At 45.0% G+C, this 19,214-nt stretch overlaps 2 protein-coding genes and 1 pseudogene across 2 annotated transcripts; 2 read left to right on the top strand and 1 right to left on the bottom strand.

Moving 5' to 3' along the window:
- The first annotated feature begins 4,054 nt into the window (after window positions 1–4,054).
- Window positions 4,055–4,822, top strand: LOC125506075 (uncharacterized). Its single transcript, XM_048670951.2, has 2 exons — window positions 4,055–4,458; window positions 4,620–4,822. The coding sequence occupies exons 1-2, from the start codon at window positions 4,065–4,067 to the stop codon at window positions 4,643–4,645; spliced, it is 420 nt and encodes a 139-aa protein (XP_048526908.2). The 5' UTR covers window positions 4,055–4,064; the 3' UTR covers window positions 4,646–4,822.
- Window positions 4,823–11,546: 6,724 nt separating this feature from the next.
- LOC147973127 (uncharacterized) lies at window positions 11,547–12,423 on the bottom strand (annotated as a pseudogene).
- A 598-nt stretch (window positions 12,424–13,021) lies between these two features.
- On the top strand, window positions 13,022–19,136 carry LOC125510836 (uncharacterized). Its single transcript, XM_048676106.2, has 3 exons — window positions 13,022–13,031; window positions 13,128–13,521; window positions 16,130–19,136. Exons 1-3 carry the CDS (start codon window positions 13,022–13,024, stop codon window positions 17,256–17,258), a joined length of 1,533 nt encoding a protein of 510 aa, XP_048532063.2. The 3' UTR covers window positions 17,259–19,136.
- The last annotated feature ends 78 nt before the right edge of the window (window positions 19,137–19,214 follow it).

The following is a 19,214-nucleotide window of genomic DNA, read 5'->3' on the forward strand; positions in this document are numbered from 1 at the left end:
TTCACCCCTTCTCTTCAACTTTGTGGCTGACTCCCTCTCCCACATTCTAATTCGGGCTGTGGCAGACCCCTGTCAGCTCCCACCTTGCCCCTAATGGAATCTCCCACCTCCAATACGCGGACGATACCATCATAATGGTTGAAATGAACGATGATAGTATAGCTCACTTGAAGTTCCTTCTCCTCTGCTTTGAATCTCTCTCTGGTCCCAAGATCAATTTTGCCAAGAGTGAAGTCATTGTTACTGGGGTCTCGGACGTTGAGGCCCAAAGAGCTGCTCATCTCCTAAACTGCTCCCTAGGCTCTTTCCCCTTCAAGTATCTTGGCCTACCGATTTCCCCTCACAAGTTGCTGGCTAAGGATTTTGCTCCGGTTGTTTCTAAGGTAGGCAACAGGGTCCTGCCGTGGAGAGGCTGCTACAATACTCAAGCTGGCAAGGTCGCTCTAATCAATGCTTGCCTTTCCTCCCTCCCCATGTTCCTGATGGGTTTCTACCTCCTTTCGGGAGGGCACACGCTGGGTTTGACAAATACAGGGGTGCCTTCTACTGGAATTCGGCGGACAACAAGCGTAAATATAGGATGGTGAAATGGAATTTTATCTGCAGACCTAAAAACCTTAGTGGGTTGGGTATTATTAACACTGATGTCATGAACAAATGCCTCATCTTAAAGTGGTGGTGGAAAATCATGTCTTCTGTGGAGACCCCGCTGTGGCTCTCCATTCGCAAGGCTAAGTACTTCCCTACGTCGAGTCCCATGTTTGCTCCGTCTTCTTGTGGTTCCCAATTCTGGCATCAGCTCGTTAAAGTTCGACCAATTTTCCAATCTTTGGTCAAGTTTATAGTCAGGAATGGCAAATCTACTCGCTTTTGGTTAGACTGGTGGTGTGGGGAAGCTACCCTTGCGGTGACGTTCCCGGTCTTGTTTTCTTAATACTCTAATCTAGAGATCTCTATCTTTGAGCTCTCGGTGAATAATTGGGACCTAGACCTTCGTGGAACGCTATCTCCTAAAGAGTTGGAAGACTGGCATCGTCTTATTGTTTGCTTCCCTTTGCTCTCGGAGGAAGAGGACTCGGTGGTCTGGCCACATTCTGCCTCTGGTCGATTTTCGGTTAAGTCTGTGTATGCTAATCTTATTTTGGGCTCCCCCACCTCCAAGTTCATGTGCATCTGGAAAGCCCGTGTCCCTCCTAAGATCAAAATATTTCTGTGGCAAGCTTTTCGTGGGAAGCTTCCTGCGGCGGACCAAATCCGGAAAAGGAACGGCCTGGGCTCAGACAGATGCGCCTTGTGCGGGGACATTGAAAATACTGATCATATCTTCTTTTGATGCTCTCTGGCTAAATTTGTGTGGAGTTGTATCCGTTCTTGGCTTCAAGTGGCTTGAAATCCCTCTTCTTTTGTGGATCTGCGGAGATTTGTCAACAGCTTATCTGGGTATTGTAAAAGGGTCTTCTGGGTTGGGTTTGCAGCGATCAACTGGTCGTTGTGGACCACTAGAAACAAGTTTACCATTGAGCATATCTTCTGGGCTAATCTTGTTGATTGCTTACTTAAAAGTGGCATATTCCTGCAGCAGTGGAGATCATTGACTAGGGATGCTGATCATGAGGCCTTCGATGCTATTATGTCCAGGATTCTGGCTACGGCTTCCTCCTTGGCGCGCAAACATCACGAAGCTTCTTAAACCCTGACGTCTTCTCTATTTATCTTAGGTCTGGCCTGCGTGCCATGATTGGCTGGTTTGCCATGTCTCCGAACTCCTTCTATTTGTCTACCCTGTTACTATGTTGATCTGGTGTTAGGTTGTGCTACTTTGCCTGATGGCTTTATTTATAAAGTCGGACGTATGCCCTTTATCTAAAAAAAGAGGTAGGGCGGTGAACCAATGAAATCTAGGCCTAGCAAAAACCGGTGGCGAATAGAGAGAAAAAACATGCAGTAAACCAGATGAAAAACTGAATACATGTGTCGCTAGAATATGAGGCATCGCTCAGCACTGAAAACGCAGCGGATTGCTCCCTGCTTAGCCACTTTAATACTTTGTAATATTATACTCCCTCCGTCACAGTTTAGAAGACATAGTTAAATTTGCGCGTGTTTTCATAATAGACAAGGTTTGGGGGCGCATTGCATTTATTTCTATTAGCTAATTAGTACTCCGATATACTATTTCTATATGTATGCGTAGTGTGAATGCTATTTTTTAGCCCATCTCACAACCAATAGATAACCACTTAGGTCCCAGAGAATTTGCAAGCGCGCCTACTAAACCGTGACGGAGGGAGTATATATAACCGCTGCCAGCTTGCTCGCGTATGTATAGTCCATGTGCATGTGTTTGCGGATAATTAACCTGTCTTTTTTATTGATGCATGATCTACTAAAAGATTACTCTCTCATTCAGACACCCCTTCCTATGGAATAAATCTAGCAACGTTTTTATATAAAAGGCATGCCGCTAACGTTTTATTTAATAGTAAATTCACTTTAAATTTGTAAACAAACCCAACTAAATGCCAAAATTTCATACGTAACATTGAATTGTCTATATTTCATGTATACAAACTGTCAAAATCAAATAACTAACAATATTGCCTTCTCTTTCTCAAAATTGCCACTCGCTTAGTGTCACTAGGTGTCTCTCTTTTGTAATACTTCCATATTGTATTCAAGATATTTAGCAACAATACTAATTTGAATTGAATATTTCATGAACAACCATAAATTTTGAAGGAATATGTGGTTTGAGGATAGAAGGAAGTTATGCATCAAGGCAACTGAAATAATGTAGGTTTTCCATGAGAATAAACTGGAGACAACTATTAGGGTAAGTTAAGAAAACCGGAATAAAATATTTAGTGCATATATCTGCCCTCTTTATTTATTAATAATCAATTTTATTTTTAGTTGGGATGTGCCAAATCAAAGCTAGAAATTGCACACACATAATTTTTATTCATGTGCACAACTTTCACAAAGAACTAACAACATGTATGCACTAAATTTCTCTCCGCATGCATGTTTCCACATCACCTCAATAGGTGATATTCGTCCGACCAAAATTGTCTGACGTTAGAAGTCATGCATGTACTCACAAGTTACTTCTTTGCATTAATCCATCCATGCATACCATGCCACCTAATCAAGCCAGGCATGCATTTTAGTAATGGGTTAAAAAAATCGCACTGAATTTTGTGTGGTCATGAAAGGTATATGTGGTGGACGCTGGAAGAAAAATATATAGTTAATGCTTGGCATTGAGTTTGGTTCAATTCAAAAGTTTTTATCTTTTTATACATAATGTTGTCACATAATTTGCAGGTTTTATTGTTTTCAAAATGTAAATCGAGAACACTATTACATTTGTTTTCCATTAGTTTTAGTTGTTTTAAGCACTGCTTTATGTAACATGGTTCCGGCACAATGTGTAGGGCATCATCTAGTATACGCAAATAGGAATGCCGGCGATTTTGGTTCTTCAAATACACACAATGTACGTGTCCAATGTCTTGCATAGTGCAATACACACGATCCGGTGCATATTTCCAAAGAACGATGCAGTATTGTAGCCATTAGAGTGGTGTAATGTTGTAGCTTGTAGGTGTGCAATTAATGTACACATTCATTTTTGGATCTGGTGTCATATCTTCAAGATATATACAATTAAGGTGATGTTGTAGTTTATAGATTTGTCGATAAATGTACACATTCATTTTTTGAAGAAAACAATATCTTCAAGATATATACAACCGATGTATGCATAACATGTAGATGTGGAATTAATGAACACATTTAGTGTTCAATGTTATTGCATATCTTCGAGATATACACAATCGATGTATGTATAGTGTGTACATATAGAATTCATGCACACATTCATTATTTAATGCAATGTCCTGTCTTCAAGATATACAAGTAATGTATGGTGTAGCCTCTGGATGTGCAATTAATGTATACATTAATTTTTTGATACGGTACTATAGCTTCAAGATATACACCTAATGTACCTATCATATCTCAAACAAGGCTATATAAACCAAACCATAGCTAACAAAATCATGTATCCCACACATTCACAAAGAAGCCACACAAATCCTATATTGCACCATTCTAACAACAAAGGGAAAAGAAGGCGGTGTAGCATAGTAATAGCCATGGCGAAACTCATGTGCTTATGTTTCATCATCCTCGCCATTGCGGTGGCCGTGTCGGCCGATGAATGCGAGGGTGACCGACAGGACATGATCAAGGAGTGCAGCCAGTATACGAAATGGCCAGCAGAGCCAAAGCTAGACCCATCGAAGGCGTGTTGTGCTGTGTGGCATAAGGCGAACATCCCATGCCTTTGTGCCGGTCTCACCAAGGAGAAAGAAAAGATATGGTGTATGGAGAAGGTCGGCTATGTTGCCAATTTCTGCAAGAAGCCATTCCCACGTGGCTACAAGTGCGGAAGTAAGTGAAATATATTAAGGGAGTTACAATGATGGGCATTGCTTGCATGCAGTTTTGATATCAAATTTTCTTCTAATTCACACGGTTTTGTTATTAGTTAACCAATTTATATGCATGTTGTGCTCTTCTGATCACATGTTTGGTCAAACTGATTGATGCAGGTTACACTTTCCCACCTCTGGCGTAGTGATGCTATTTTAGTCGCGGGAGGAGAACCATTGGTTTTTACTTTCATGTGCCTGGCGGCCTCACAACAACTTCTCTTTCAGATATGTAATTGATGAGGTTGTGCTTAGGATAGTTTATGTTAAGCGCCATGTATGAGACAAATAATGAATAAAGTCTTCTCCTCAAATTGTCTAAATTGTGTTTGTTCATATATCATTCGTTTGGTTCTATTTATGGCTCATGGCTAGTGAAGGGATCAAGGATATTAGAAGAAATCGGTGTTGTTAAAGCAACAATGTTCATATGCTTCTTACCTCCAAAGTTAATGGGTGTAGTTATGGCTGAATCAACCAATTTCTAGCCTTTGTAACCTGAATTCCTAGCTGATTCAAAACTCCATATACAAATTAATTTGCTAAAGGTAGTGAAGAGACAGAGGGGGAAGGGAAGAGAAAGATAAGTGGCATATTCAGTTAGTTGTATTAATCCGCCAACAAATCCGATATAGTTCGATTGTGCCATATCACTTTGATTTTGTGATGCATGCAATTTACGTGTTGTCCATTATATACACTACCAGATTTTAAACTATCAAAAATCTTATATTTTTAATGAGTTGGTGAAATTTTAATATATTTTGAAAAAGGATACAACCATCACAAAATTTTCTAATAGTAATAGTTTGGTCACCTCATTGGAGCGCGAATTAATCCTATTTTGAGATCACAATGGCAGAACTAACTCGACTAGCGACTAGGCCTAGCCTTGAGACTCTCATTCTCCCGACGAGTGAACTATTTTGACTAGCAGATAGGACCACTTAAGGTTCCTTTTAGCTCTTTTTTTACTTGGACTTTCATTGGCTTGGACTTGTTGATGTCCATGTAGACCCATGTAAGACTAGGTGGGATCCTCGGGTAGGACTTCTCTATGATGTGTATAGCATAGATTTGGAAAACAAGGATCTAGTCCTTGTCCAAAAGGTATGCGTCGTTCTTGGGCATTGATGGTGTTACGTCACAGGGGTACCTCACCATGTCAGTTGTCGGCCTGAGGACCCCTAGGTTGGTTCCGCTTGGACTACTATGTCTGCTCATGGCGCTCTACAAAGAAGATTCAAGGAGCCTTGTCGTTCAAGACAAGGAATTCGTATTCGTGGAGGACTTCCCTCCACCAACGTAGCCGACTAGGACTTTTGTAATCCTAAGGGAAATTCAAGATCGGAGTGGTTCGTCCGACTTTGGAAACAGTCTCGTCATAGGAGGTTGGCGACGAACAACTGCTGTTAAGGGTGTCGTAGAACCATTTTCAACCTCAGGGAACCAAAGATGATGTGCAGGTTGGCACTATTGTAGGTGCAACCAATCTTGAAGGCCGGTTCATGGGCTACTAACAATGTTGCAGCCCAAGGGTATCTCACCATGTTGATCGGTTGCCGTCCTGGGAACCCCTAGGTCGGTTCTGCCCTTGGCCACTATGTTGGCCCATGGCGCTCTACAAAGAAGAATCGATGAGCCTTGTCGTTCAAGACAAGGAATCCGTATCCATCGAAGACTCCCCTACACTGACGTAGCCGACTATGAATCTTGCAATGCCAGGGGTCATATCTTATATAAGCCAGGGTTGTTGGAAATATGCCCTAGAGGCAATAATAAATTAGTTATTATAATATTTCCTTGTTCATGATAAATGTGTATTATTCATGCTAGAATTGTATTGGCCAGAAACTTAAATAAATGTATGAATACATAAACAACACCGTGTCCCTAGTGAGCCTCTACTATACTAGCTCATAGATCAAAGTTGGTTAAGGTTTCCTAACTATAGACATGAGTTGTCATTTGATAACAGGGTCACGTAATTAGGAGAATGATGTGATAAACAGACCCAACCGTAAGCTTGGCATTAGATCGTATCACTTAGTTATTTGCTACAGTTTTCTCCCTGTCAAGTATATGTTCCTTAGACCATGAGATCATGTCGATCCCTAATACCGTAGGAATACCTTGTGTGCTATCAAACACACTTTGTAACTGGGTGATGCTGGTATTCTAAGTGACCCGGGCCTCCATGCGTCAAATCTAACTGATATGTGCCCATTGTGGTGGGACCGCCCCGGCGCTGCCGTAACCTTGTCGCAGTGATGCTGGTAGTTAAACAAAGCAAAGAAATCCTCCTGGAAGTGAGAAACAACCTTGACACCACTGACACCAAATTACACGCAGATGGCTTCTTGGATCTGGCGGGGCTCACCGAGGGCATGTTTCCCCCAAGCTAGAGGAAGGCACCCAGGGACGCCATGCATGCTGCATTTGCCTCCATCTCTGGCAAGGAAACGATCACCATGTTCCCCTCTTCAGGGCGTAGTGACGGGTCTCCCACCCGAATGTCACGTCGTGGCATGGCGCATAGCACAGGTCCAGCAGGGGGCGTAGCAGGTCGATGAAGCGCGTTCCCAGCAGCAGTCACCGAAGCCGATGGAGAGGACAAAGGGGGGGAGTGTTGGTGCAGCCCCTCGCCCTGTGTCCAAACTGCCAGCGCCTGCATGTGAAGGGGTTGTCGCAATCTGCTTTGCAATGGCCAGTGAAGAGGCATCAGTGGCACTCACAGTCCCTTAGCTTGATGAAATTCTTCTAACCCTAGGGAGGAGAGTATGGTGCTCGCACCAAATGCCACTCCTCCGCCGCAGTAATTCCTCTTGACCCGTCCCTGGTCAGCACAGGGCTCGAGGGACGCCGCTCCGCATGCATCGCCAAGGACATGAATGAAGCAGCAGGAGCGGGTTTGATGTCGGGTCAGTGGGCGCCATGAATGGGGAGGGGGCGTATCCCTAGCAAATCTACATTAAAGTCAAACCTTGTTAGATTTATAATCCCGTAGGATCTACTTAACAGATCGTAAGCCAGGCATTAGATCACCTAATAGCACAGATCAGAGAGATGGATTAGGTTCTTACCACCAATGGAAGCAGCCATTGGTGTCGACGGTGCGAAGTCCCATGCCTGCTCGATGCAGGCTTGATGCAGGCTCGGTGAAGATGCTCGCTGCAGGTAGCGGCATCCCTCCGGGCGCCACCGGCACTGCCCTAGAACAGGGGCAGAGCTTGGAGATGATCTTCCCGTCGTGCAGCGCTCCCCCAGATTGGTTAGGGTTTAGGGATGTGGGGAGCGGGAGTAAACCGTACGAGAACTAGTCTAGCGTAGGTGCCGGCTGCTCCCCCATCTTTTTATATGCGCTGGCGACAGGGGACCAAAACCATAGTTGGTTAGGGTGCCCCCGATCAGGGCGCGTAAGTTGAGATCGAGGGGTACGAACGTTGGTTCATGGCCTCCCTGTTTCTCTCTTTAATGTAACTTTATTTCTGGTCTTTTATTTTCGTTTTGGCCCATTGGGCCTCTAGATCAATACCAACATTCTCCCCCTTGATCGTTAGGCTCAATGACTTTTGTCCATTCTCCATAGGAATAATATACCAGAGTAAGGTGTTACAACAGCCGATGAAAAGCCATTGAACCTCAATATTCATAGCACACATCCTATTTCGAAAAGGAAACATTTTTCTTATTGGGAGTGGTTTATATTAGCGGTCCCATAATTCCAGAATCAAGAGGCTTTCAATAATCCCATGCCGGCTACATGCTCACGAAATATATTGGGTGGTAAGCCTTTAGTAAGCGGATCCGCAAGCATACGTGTCGTACTGATATGCTTAACATTAATAGTTTGATCCTGGATTCTATGTTGAACAACATGGTACTTTAGGTCAATGTGCCTGGCAGCAGCACTTGACTTGTTGTTATTCACATAGAAAACTGCGGGTTCATTATCGCAGTACAATGTCAGTGGTTTGGAAATGCTGTCAACCACTTTAAGTCCGGGAATGAAATTCTTTAGGAATACAGCCTGCCCGGTGGCCTCAAAACATGCTAGATATTCTGCCATCATCGTAGATGAGGCAACTATCTTTTGCTTGGAGCTTTTCCACGATATGGCTCCTCCAGCGAGTGTGAATATATAACCTGACATGGATTTCATACTATCCACACACCCGGCAAGATCAGAGTCTGAATAACCAATAACTTCCAGGTTATCAGACTTTCTATATATAAGCATGAAATTTTTAGTACCTTGCATATAACGCAAGACTTTCTTTGCGGCCTTCCAGTGGTCCGGTCCTGGATTAGATTGAAATCTGCCAAGCATCCCGGTGACAAAAGCTAAGTCAGGGCGTGTACATACTTGAGCATACATGATGCTTCCGATAGCTGAAGCATAAGGAACCGACTTCATCTGATCAGTTTCATTTTGGTTCCTCGGACATTGGAAAGTCCCAAACTTATCGCCCTTAACTATGGGGGCAGGTGAGGAAGAGCACTTATGCATATTGAATTTCTTTAGTACTCTCTCAAAGTATGCCTTTTGCGATAGTCCTAATGCTCCTTTGGACCTATCTCGATGAATCTCGATGCCAAGGACATATGAGGCTTCACCGAGATCCTTCATGACAAATTTTGAGGACATAAATCTCTTGGTCTCATGCAACATATCTTTATCGCTGCAAGCCAATAGAATAGCATCCACATATAGGACTAAAAATGTGAACCTACTGCCTTTAAATTTAACATATATGTAGTTGTCCACTTCATTCTCTTTAAAACCAAAAGTTCTAATAATCTCGTTGAACTTGAGGTACCACTGCCTTGAAGCTTGCCTCAAGCCATATATGGATTTCTTTAAACGACATGCCATGTGTTCTTTTCCTTCCACGACAAAACCTTCAGGTTGAGTCATGTAAACTTCTTCTTTTAAGTCACCGTTCAGAAATGCCGTCTTGACATCCATTTTATGCAGCTCCAAATCATAATGAGCTACAAGTGCCATGACAATTCTGAAAGAATCTTTGGATGACACAGGCGAGAAGGTCTCCTTATAATCGATTCCTTCTCTCTGTGTAAAACCTTTTGCTACAAGTCTTGCTTTGAACCTTTCGACGTTCCCTTTGGAATCATATTTGGTTTTGTAGACCCACTTGCAGCCTACCCTTTTGGCTCCATCAGGAACTTCTACTAAGTCCCAAACATCATTCGAGCTCATAGATTTCAATTCGTCTTCCATGGCTACCAACCATTTGGACGAGTCTTCACTTTTAGTGGCTTCTTTATATGAGGTCGGATCTTGTGCCTTCCCTATGTCATTTTCATCCTCACACATGAAAGTGACATAATCGCTAGAGATGGCCTTTTTCTTTTCCCGTTGTGATCTTCTCATAGGCTCATTAGTATGTGCATTTTCTCTTTCCCGAGAAGGTTGACGATTATCATTTGGTTGAGGATCATCATTTGGCTGAGGATCCTCATCATGCTGAGGATCTTCATTATGCTGAGGCTCCTCATCAGATTGAGGATCCACTTCAGGTTCGGGATCACCAGTAGGTGTCTCATGCATATTAGGCATAGGGATAAAGTTATGTTGGATAGTCGGGGATGGAACGTACACCCGCTTCTCCTCAAGATCAATTGCCCTAACCTCAGTGACTTCATTATCCTCAAAAAACACCGCTTGCCTGGTTTCCACAAACTTGGTGGTATGACATGGGCAATAAAAGCGATATCCTTTTCCTCTATGAGGGTACCCAATGAAAAAACAACTGACTGTCTTTGGGTCCGATTTCTTAATATGTGGATTGAATACTTTAGCTTCAGCCGAGCAGCCCCACACTCGCAAGTAATTCAAGCTCGATTTCTTTCCCACCCACATCTCGTAAGGTGTGCTCAGTGCTGACTTAGTTGGAGCAAGATTTAGGATGTGTGCAGCTGTTTTCAATACCTCCATCCAAAGGCTTACTGGTAAGTTCGCATGACTAAGCATGCTACGTACCATATCCATAAGAGTGCGATTGCGACGCTCAACTACGCCATTTTGTTGAGGTTCACCAGGCATTGAATATTGGGCAATTATTCCATTTTCAGCAAGATATTTTGCGAACGGTCCTGGAATTTGCCCATAAGGAGCATGCCTGCCATAATATTCTCCCTCGCGATCAGACCGCACTACTTTGATCTTTAGGTTGAGTTGATTTTCAACCTCGGCTTTATAAATCTTAAATTTGTCCAAAGCTTCGGATCGATCACGTATGGGGTAAATGTAGCCGTAGTGAGAGAAATTGTTTGTGAAGGTAATGAAGGAATCAAAACCATCCATAGACTTTACGTTAAAAGGTCCGCATATGTCAGTATGAATAAGTTCAAGGACCGATGTGGCTCTTACTGCTCCTTTCTTAATTGTTTTCACATATTTTCCCTTAATACAGTCAATACAATTGCCCGCATCAGAGAAATCTAGCGGATGAAGTATTTCTTCTTTAATCAATCGTTCCATTCTCCCTCTCGAAATGTGGCCCAAGCGACGATGCCACAATTTCGAAGAAGGATTGATACTTCTCCCATTCTTTTTATGATTGCGTTCATTCATATTCATCTCGCAGAGATTCACACACATAGGATAACCGGAAAGATTTAACATATAAAGTTTGCCTCGTCGGACGGCGAGACCAACATCCTTATTACAATACTTTAAAAAACATTGTTTCTCCCCGAAGGTACAATGAAATCCAAAATCATCTAAACATGAAACTGAAATCAAATTCCTACTCAAAGTAGGCACATAAAGAACGTCCTTGAGCTGAAGTAGGAAACCAGTGTGCAACTTCAAGGTGAGGGAGCCCACGGCTTCAACTTCAGCCTCCTTCCCATTCGCGACATTAAGTCTTCTTGTTCCCTTTAGGGTGTGGCTTATATGGAATCCCTAGAAAGAATTCGCGACATGAACAGTCGCACCTGAGTCAATCAACCATGTAGATTCAGAAAAATCAACATATAGAGATTCATCTAAAAGAGTGATCTCATCCTTACCCTTTTTATTCATCCACTTAAGAAAACCTGGACGGTCCGCCTTGAAATGATTTGGCTGCTTGCAAAAATTGCAAAGTCTTTCTCCAGCGGCATTTGTAAGATTAACTGAAGTAGCCGCTGAAGGTGCGGGACATGAACAACTTGCCTCGTTGCATTGCTTAGGCTTTGGAGGATTCTTTTTGGAATACTGCATTTTGTTGGGCACATTATTGTTATGAGCATGGTTCTCATGCTTCCTCTTTGCAGAGTTAACATGGAGAGCTTGATCTTTCTGCTCACTCTTCATTCTCTCTTCCTCCTGAACGCAATGTGCAATGAGTTCAGATAGTTTCCATTTGGTTTCAAGAGAGTTATAGTTTATCTTGAATGGATTGAATTGTGAGGGCAGTGACCTAAAAACTAGGAGCACCAGAAGCTCTTCGTTCAAGTCACACTTCATGGTTTTAAGCTTTGCCGCGGCATTGCTCATACTTAAGATGTGCTCCCTCACATTTCCATGCCCGTCATATTTTGCAAGCAGCTTGTGCAAAAGCTCATCTGCATACACTTTCTCGGAGCCCTTAAATTGTTCTTCCACCGATTTCAAATATTCGGCGGCACTTTCATTGGCAGGAATAGCCCCTTTAATCTCAGTCGAGATGGAGAAGTTCATAATTAGGAGCGCCATTCTGTTTGACCTCTCCCACTTCTCAACTTTAGTATCATAATCTTTCTTAAGCTCAGCATACCCAGTGGCACCCTTTGCAGGTTCCACTGGTTTACTTTCCCTCAGTGCGAGGTCAACCTCATGCCATCCGAGGTGCAAAAGCAACGAGTTCTTCCACGATTGGAAGTTATTCCCAGTAAGTGGCTCGATCTCGAGGCCACGAGAACCGGAAGCTGTCATGTTTCGAAATATCATAAGTAAAGGAAAAGAACATCATAATTAAATTAAATTGCACAAAAATTAATCTACGTTGGTTTGATCAATTTTCATGCAAAAATTAACTCCAAATTATATCACCGTTGGGCAGAAAATAATAAGGAATTAACGGAGTGATTCAAAAATGTAAAACAATGTTGGTCTATATTACAAAAATGATCACATTAATCTCATGTGTAATATCAATTTTCCAACATTAATAATTCTCCATTTATTGATATTACCATGGGATGAACATAAATGTGCCATAAAATGACACAAACATTATTTCATAAAAGTTTTCTAAATAAAATTTCTTGTTGGTTCCATTTCATTCAGAAAACTAAACCATAATTTTCGGAATCATTTTTCTGGCAATTTTCTATTTATAACAGTGCAAGAACATTTTGGGAATAATCATAATACGGAAACACACTGAATAAATAGAAAACGCACAGAAACTTCAATTTTAGCCCAAAACCCACGGCAGCTCTTTAAATCCTAGCCCAGTAAACAAAAAAACGCCTTTTCTGCGGGCTAAGACAACTCGGGCCGAAGCCCAGCCGCGAAGGCGGCCCGTATAATGCCCGAAGGCCTGCCCTGAGCCACCCGTCGCTCTCGGCCATCCGATCGGGCCAATGGCCGCGATCATCCCGCACGGAGCAAAACGAGCGAGGGTCAAACCCTAGGGGCCAATTCCCCATTTCGTTCCTGCAATCGTCAGAACGGCGACGCACAACGACGGCCATGGCGGCGCGGTGGCTGCGTTCGACGGAGCAGCGTGCCGCGGACCGAGTCCGGCGCGCTCCTTCGGCGAGCGTGGCTGTGGGCATTGCGAGTACGGCGTTCGGTGGCGCGAGCAGGCGGCGGCTGCGGGGCATTTCGCCAACGGTCGCTGGCGCAAGCTTTCGGCGGCGACGACGACGTGCAAGGCGCGGAGGCCAGGCGACGCGCGCGTGCGTGGGCGCAGCAGCGATGGCAGCTGCTTCATTCCGCGCGCCACCACGAAAGGCGACGGCGTCCCGGACATGGCGTGCGCGTACGGCGGCGGCCGTGCAGACCCCGAAAGCCGGCGTCATCTGGGTGAGCCCGTCACCTTTTTCTCTTAATTTCAACATTTTAACTCTGATTTTGGGATTTCGGAATGGGGAAAAAATTCTAGGGCTAGGGTTTCTCATAATTAGGGGGAAAACGAGTGATTCATCTGATTCCCCTCCTTCTATATTCTTAACATGAAACAAAACCAGTGCTAATTAACCTTACTTGAAGCGGAAGCGTGATACAGGTAAACTAACATAACTTGTTGATAATCATAAAGGAACTAGCATTGATCCAGTAGCAGATTAGTCATTTAAATAGAAACCTCTTAACCCTAGGACTTGACTTAACAGAGGGCTAACCTTAATCACTAGGTCGTAATCATGATCATCAAACTTAAACAGATCATCTTAGGGATCTAATCTAGGCTTAACCATGCTCTGATACCATTGTTAGATTTATAATCCCGTAGGATCTACTTAACAGATCGTAAGCCAGGCATTAGATCACCTAATAGCACAGACCAGAGAGATGAATTAGGTTCTTACCACCAATGGAAGCAGCCATCGGTGTCGACGGTGCGAAGTCTCGTGCCTGCTCGATGCAGGCTTGATGCAGGCTCGGTGAAGATGCTCGCTGCAGGTAGCGGCGTTCCTCCGGGCGCCACCGGCACTTCCCTGGAACAGGGGCAGAGCTTGGAGATGATCTTCCCGTCGTGCAGCGCTCCCCCAGATCGGTTAGGGTTTAGGGATGTGGGGAGCAGGAGTAAACCGTATGAGAACTAGTCTAGCGTAGGTGCCGGCTGCTCCCCCATCTTTTTATGTGCGCTGGCGACAGGGGACCAAAACCATAGTTGGTTAGGGTGCCCCCGATCAGGGCGCGTAAGTTGAGATCGAGGGGTACGAACGTTGGTTCGTGGCCTCCCTGTTTCTCTCTTTAACGTAACTTTATTTCTGGTCTTTTATTTTTGTTTTGGCCCATTGGGCCTCTAGATCAATACCAACAAACCTCACCTTGTTGGGAACCTTGACAACCTCGGAGGCGACCGCATCAGCCGCGGGAAGAGGATGGGCAGCCTTCAGCCGCAGATCTGGAGCGAGGCCACCAGCTCTTATCCCAGGGACTGCAGCGACGGGAAACCAGGCGTGAACCGCGGCGAGGACGAGGAGGCGCTAAGCGGAGAAACAGAGCTGGCGGCGGCAATGGGGGTGGCTGCGGGCGCCAAAGTGACGTGCTGCAGGAGCGTGGGAGTGAACATGACGGGGCTCTTTGATTTTTCTTTTTACCAGCGTGTTTATTTGGACGTATGCATACTAGCTATGCGGAGGTAGGTGTGTACTTATCGTGCTTGATGCTTCATTTGAGTTAATAAAATTCATCTCTTATCAAAATAAAAAATATACAGCTTGAGAAGTAGCGTGGTTTTTCGTTCTTGGCACCACATGCCATTGGCTTGTACATCGTCCATGCGCCATCTATCGGGGATTATATTGCTTTGTCATGGGCCAGCTGAAGGATTCGTAGAGGAGCGACATCGCCAAATACTACAAGACACAGTACAAGAGTATTACTGCGACTCCATCGGAATCTCAGAAGACGCAGCGGGCACGCGCGCACTCGCAGCCTCCGCCGCTCCGCATGGCCCTAAGCGAGTGTTAGGAGCGGCCGGCCGGCCGATTTTCGTTAGCATTTCACTCAGTTTCTTCACTCGTTTCTGATCTTCTTGATAGCTATAATCTTGACTTAGCCGTGCGTGAGTGGCGGCCGAGCCGTTGTGCTGATGCATGCATGGTTGTTAGGGCAGCTACAACAGGGAACGCTTAGATTGGACGCTAGGATTAAATCCCCAGTAGTTAAGCCTAATATCCTGGCCGTTTTTTCCTATTCCCGGCTAAGCCCAGGATTCATGCTAGCGTCGATGCTATTTCTGGCCCCAGGCGCTAGCCCGTTTTTTCTTTCTAGATATGACACAGAGTGCGTCCTGTTAAGTACCTGTACCTTGTCATTGCCGTTGGAGGACTGGACGCTAACACCGCTGCTACACGATTTTTCTTTTCTTGTATTTTCTTAAGCGCCCATGCAAGCGCCTAGGCATTGAACATGCCTTAGCTGCACAGCCGGATCTTGTTGATCGTGGAGAGATTCCAGTGAGTAGTTAGTGCATGGGTTAGTGGCTGTTAGGCTATGCGTGCGTAACTTGCCGTGTGGCCGAGTGCATGTAGCGGCAAGCCAAGTCAGTGTGTGCGTGCGTGCGTGGTAGCTATCCAGGTGTGTGTGCACGGGTATAAAAATCCAACCCATATGTATTGGTGGAGGTGCGCCGATGTGTTGCCGAGCCACGGCTGCGGTATGAGCTGAGGGGAGGAGCCTAAGAAAGATGTAGTCTTCATCAGGACCGTGGTATACGTCCGGTCGATGTAAGAGTTCTTCCGAAGTTGTGCTGCGTGTGTGCGTGTGTACCTTCATATATGTAGTTGAGTTGAATAGGAGCCAACATATATACAGGCCGTTCGGCGGCCGGGGCGTTCGTCGCTGGAAAAGTTTGTTCATCTTCTACCACTTTCGTCCGAGCGAGTGAGAGTGAGAGGAGATGAGTGGTGAGCTGGCCAGGGGTTTGTCCCTACACTTCTGATCCGCTTTGCTTTTGCTGCAGGCGGGACTGGGCAAACCTCGCCGATGGGCCGGCGGGTCTTGTTGCCGAGTGCGTCCTCGCCAGCGACGTGGCCGGCAATGTCCGCCTCCGCGCCGTGTGCCACCCTTGGAGGCGCCACACGACAGACCCGCGGGTGTACGGCCTTGACCGACGCTGCCATCCTCGGCAGTGGATCATGCTCCAGGAGGAACTCGCCCCTTCCCACCGCCGTCGCTTCCTCAACGTCTCCACCGGCGAGTGCATAAAACTTGATCTTCCAGAGCTCCGCGACCACGAAACACTTGGGCGCACATCCGAGGGCCTCCTCTTCCTGCTCCACAAGCGCACCAACATTCGACTACTAAATCCGCTCACGCGCCACCTCGAAGAGCTCCCGCCACTGATCACGCTGCTGCCTCCTTACCGGTACACCTACCTCATCAGTACTACTCATTTCGAGCAATGCATGACAGCGTGGGGCTGCGGCATCACCGATGATTCCGTGGTCGTGTCGTATTTACACAAACTTCGCATCCTAGCCGTCGCCAAGCCTGGCGATGAGCGCTGGACATCGGTTTCATACAAAAGCCATCCGTCCAAACCTTTAGTGTTCTTGGGCCGTTTTTATTGTGTCACCGAGGATAATCTCATGGTGCTAAAGACGAGTCTGGATCAACCACCACGGATGGAGGTGGCCGCCGAGCTGTGTAGGCCACTGTGCTCAACTTTTCATAGCATGCACATGGTGGACAATGGCGGGGAGCTAATGTTGGTGCACCGCATGCTCCGGAGTAGCCCCAGGAGGTTCGACTACGACCTGTATCGACTGGATTTGGAGATGGGGAAATTTTTCCCGGCAAACAGCTTCAATGGACGTGCACTGTTTATGGCTAGACATTGCTCTCTTTCGGTGTCCACAAAAGTTTTTCCCTCCATCAGTTCTGACACTATCTACATGAGCTTCGATTTGGATGAGAGAGTGAATATGCAAATTCAAGCCTACAATGTTGTGGTTAGAGGTACCGAACTTGCAAGCTACATCCTGAACAGCTCCACGGCAGCGCTGCCGTCGCCGCTTACTCTTGTTGACTGTCTCTCCTTGTGCAATGTTGTCAAACTAAATTGCAAACACTTAGCATCAGTGATTTGAGTTGCAATTGTATTTGTTCTCGTTTAGCTATTGTACCGGTATGAATGGGCTTCATACAAGCAATTGTCCCAGGGGCTCGACCTTCCATCGTAATCTCATTTTTAGGAGGGTGTGCCTAACTGAAAGCGTGTATTTTCTTCCATCAATTCATTCTGATGCAAGTTCTTCTGCATTTTCTCGGGGAAAAAACTGGTTCTTCATTGTTCTACATATGAACGAATATTTTGCTTTATCTTAACTTTGTCACGATATTAGGCTTGGGTTACAGGATCTCGATTAAAACACCTAGTGCTCTATTTTTTTGTGGGAAAAAATTAAAAAAATAGAGCACCTAGTGCTCTATTAATACCAAGTCTAGTGGTAACTCTGTCCGCACATATTTGAACCATAGTTCAAAATATTAAATCCCCGGAGCTCCGTGATCCGCCTGTGGTTCCTCATCATTGGCATTGCCAAGCCTGGCGATGAGCGTTGGACACTGGTTCAGATCGGATATTTTCGAGGTACAGCTCCATTGATGTTCTTAGGCCGCTGGTACTACACCAGAGGACAACCTCATGGTGCTGGAGACGAGGGCAGATCGGCGACCACGGATGAAGGTGGCTACCAAGTTGCGGAGGCACGTTTGCAGGACGGCGGGTACCGCGCACCTCGTGGACAACGGTGGAGAGTTAATGGTGGTGCACCGTATGCTTTCTCGTTCAGATAACTCAAGGTACAAAGTGTATCAACTGGATTTCGATAACAAGAGACTACTCCGGGTCAAGACCTTGAGCAAGCGGGCGCTGTTCTTGGCGATGCATTACTCTTTCTCGGTGTCCATGAGGGTTTTCCCCTCCATTTGTGGTGACACTATCTATTTTAGCTTTGATCTTCAGGAGAGATTTGATGAGCACATTGAGGCCTACTGTCTCACCGACAAAAGCAACAAGCTGGCAAACTACATCTTAAACAGCACTTTGTGCAGAGTCGTGCCATCGCCGCATAGTGTCGCTGACTGTCTCTCCTGCAATACTTTCATAACTTCAGGATTGTATTCCAATTGGTTGGCATCAATAATAACTTCAGCTACAAAGTGAGCATAGATTAGATGGTTAGGTTTCTTGTGGTGGAACCAGCCTGCCGGGTTTAAGTCCAAGACTTGCACCGATGTGTGCATTTTCCTGAATTTATTCTAGGCTTTCTGGTGATGTTCGTTCAGTGGAAGAGGACGTTTTCATTGACTACGAGGCATCTGTTATGACTTCATCAATCTCAAGATTTGCTGGCTTGGTCTCTCGGAGGTGTTCACAAGGATAGGATGTGTGTGTGTTCATGAGAAAGAGTGTGTGAGCATTTGCATCTGTACTGTGTTTTAAGAAAAATAAAAAAAATGAGTTTACCCCTCTGATGGCCTGTGTGGCAAGTGTGCCTATATTATATTCAAGCATGTACACCATGTGCAGTAGTCCTTTGGGAGTATATCCCGGATATTTAGCATTTGTACCTGAAGTTGGTAAGCATATGTGGTATGTGCAGTTGGGCCAAACCTAAAGTTAGGGTGTCTGTTTCCCTCCAGTAGGCTCGACTTTCTCTTGCAATCGCATGTTGGGTGTCTTTTTGTGGACTTGTGCATAACATTTTCTGTCAATTCTATGTATCAAGACGGGTATTTCGAGAGTTTGAGTGTCAAATTTTGTGTTGGATTCCTTCATGAATGTGCTGCCTCGGAACATTCCTGATATACACGAAGAAAGCAAATTCTTCTCACTGTCTTGAATGGGCAAGGAACTGGATGAGGCACAACATACAATGGAAGTTGATAAACCAATGGCATGAGCCTAATTCGTATATGAGGGATGGCAGAGAGTAAAATGGCAACGCAAATTTGGATACTAAATAAGTATCATTGAAATTAGCAAGAATTTCCATAGAAAATATCATGAAGTACGCACAGAATATTTATATGCCCTCTGA

The sequence above is a fragment of the Triticum urartu genome, chromosome 5A, assembly GCF_056163025.1.
Source record: "Triticum urartu cultivar PI428250 chromosome 5A, HENAU_Tu73, whole genome shotgun sequence".
NCBI classification, from domain to species: Eukaryota; Viridiplantae; Streptophyta; class Magnoliopsida; order Poales; family Poaceae; genus Triticum; species Triticum urartu.

Coding starts and splice junctions, on each gene's coding strand:
- LOC125506075 (XM_048670951.2), top strand. CDS start 4,065: ATGTATCCCACACATTCACAAAGAAGCCACACAAATCCTATATTGCAC. Junction 4,459..4,619: donor ACGTGGCTACAAGTGCGGAA/GTAAGTGAAATA, acceptor TGATTGATGCAG/GTTACACTTTCCCACCTCTG.
- LOC125510836 (XM_048676106.2), top strand. Junction 13,522..16,129: donor CGAAAGCCGGCGTCATCTGG/GTGAGCCCGTCA, acceptor CTTTTGCTGCAG/GCGGGACTGGGCAAACCTCG.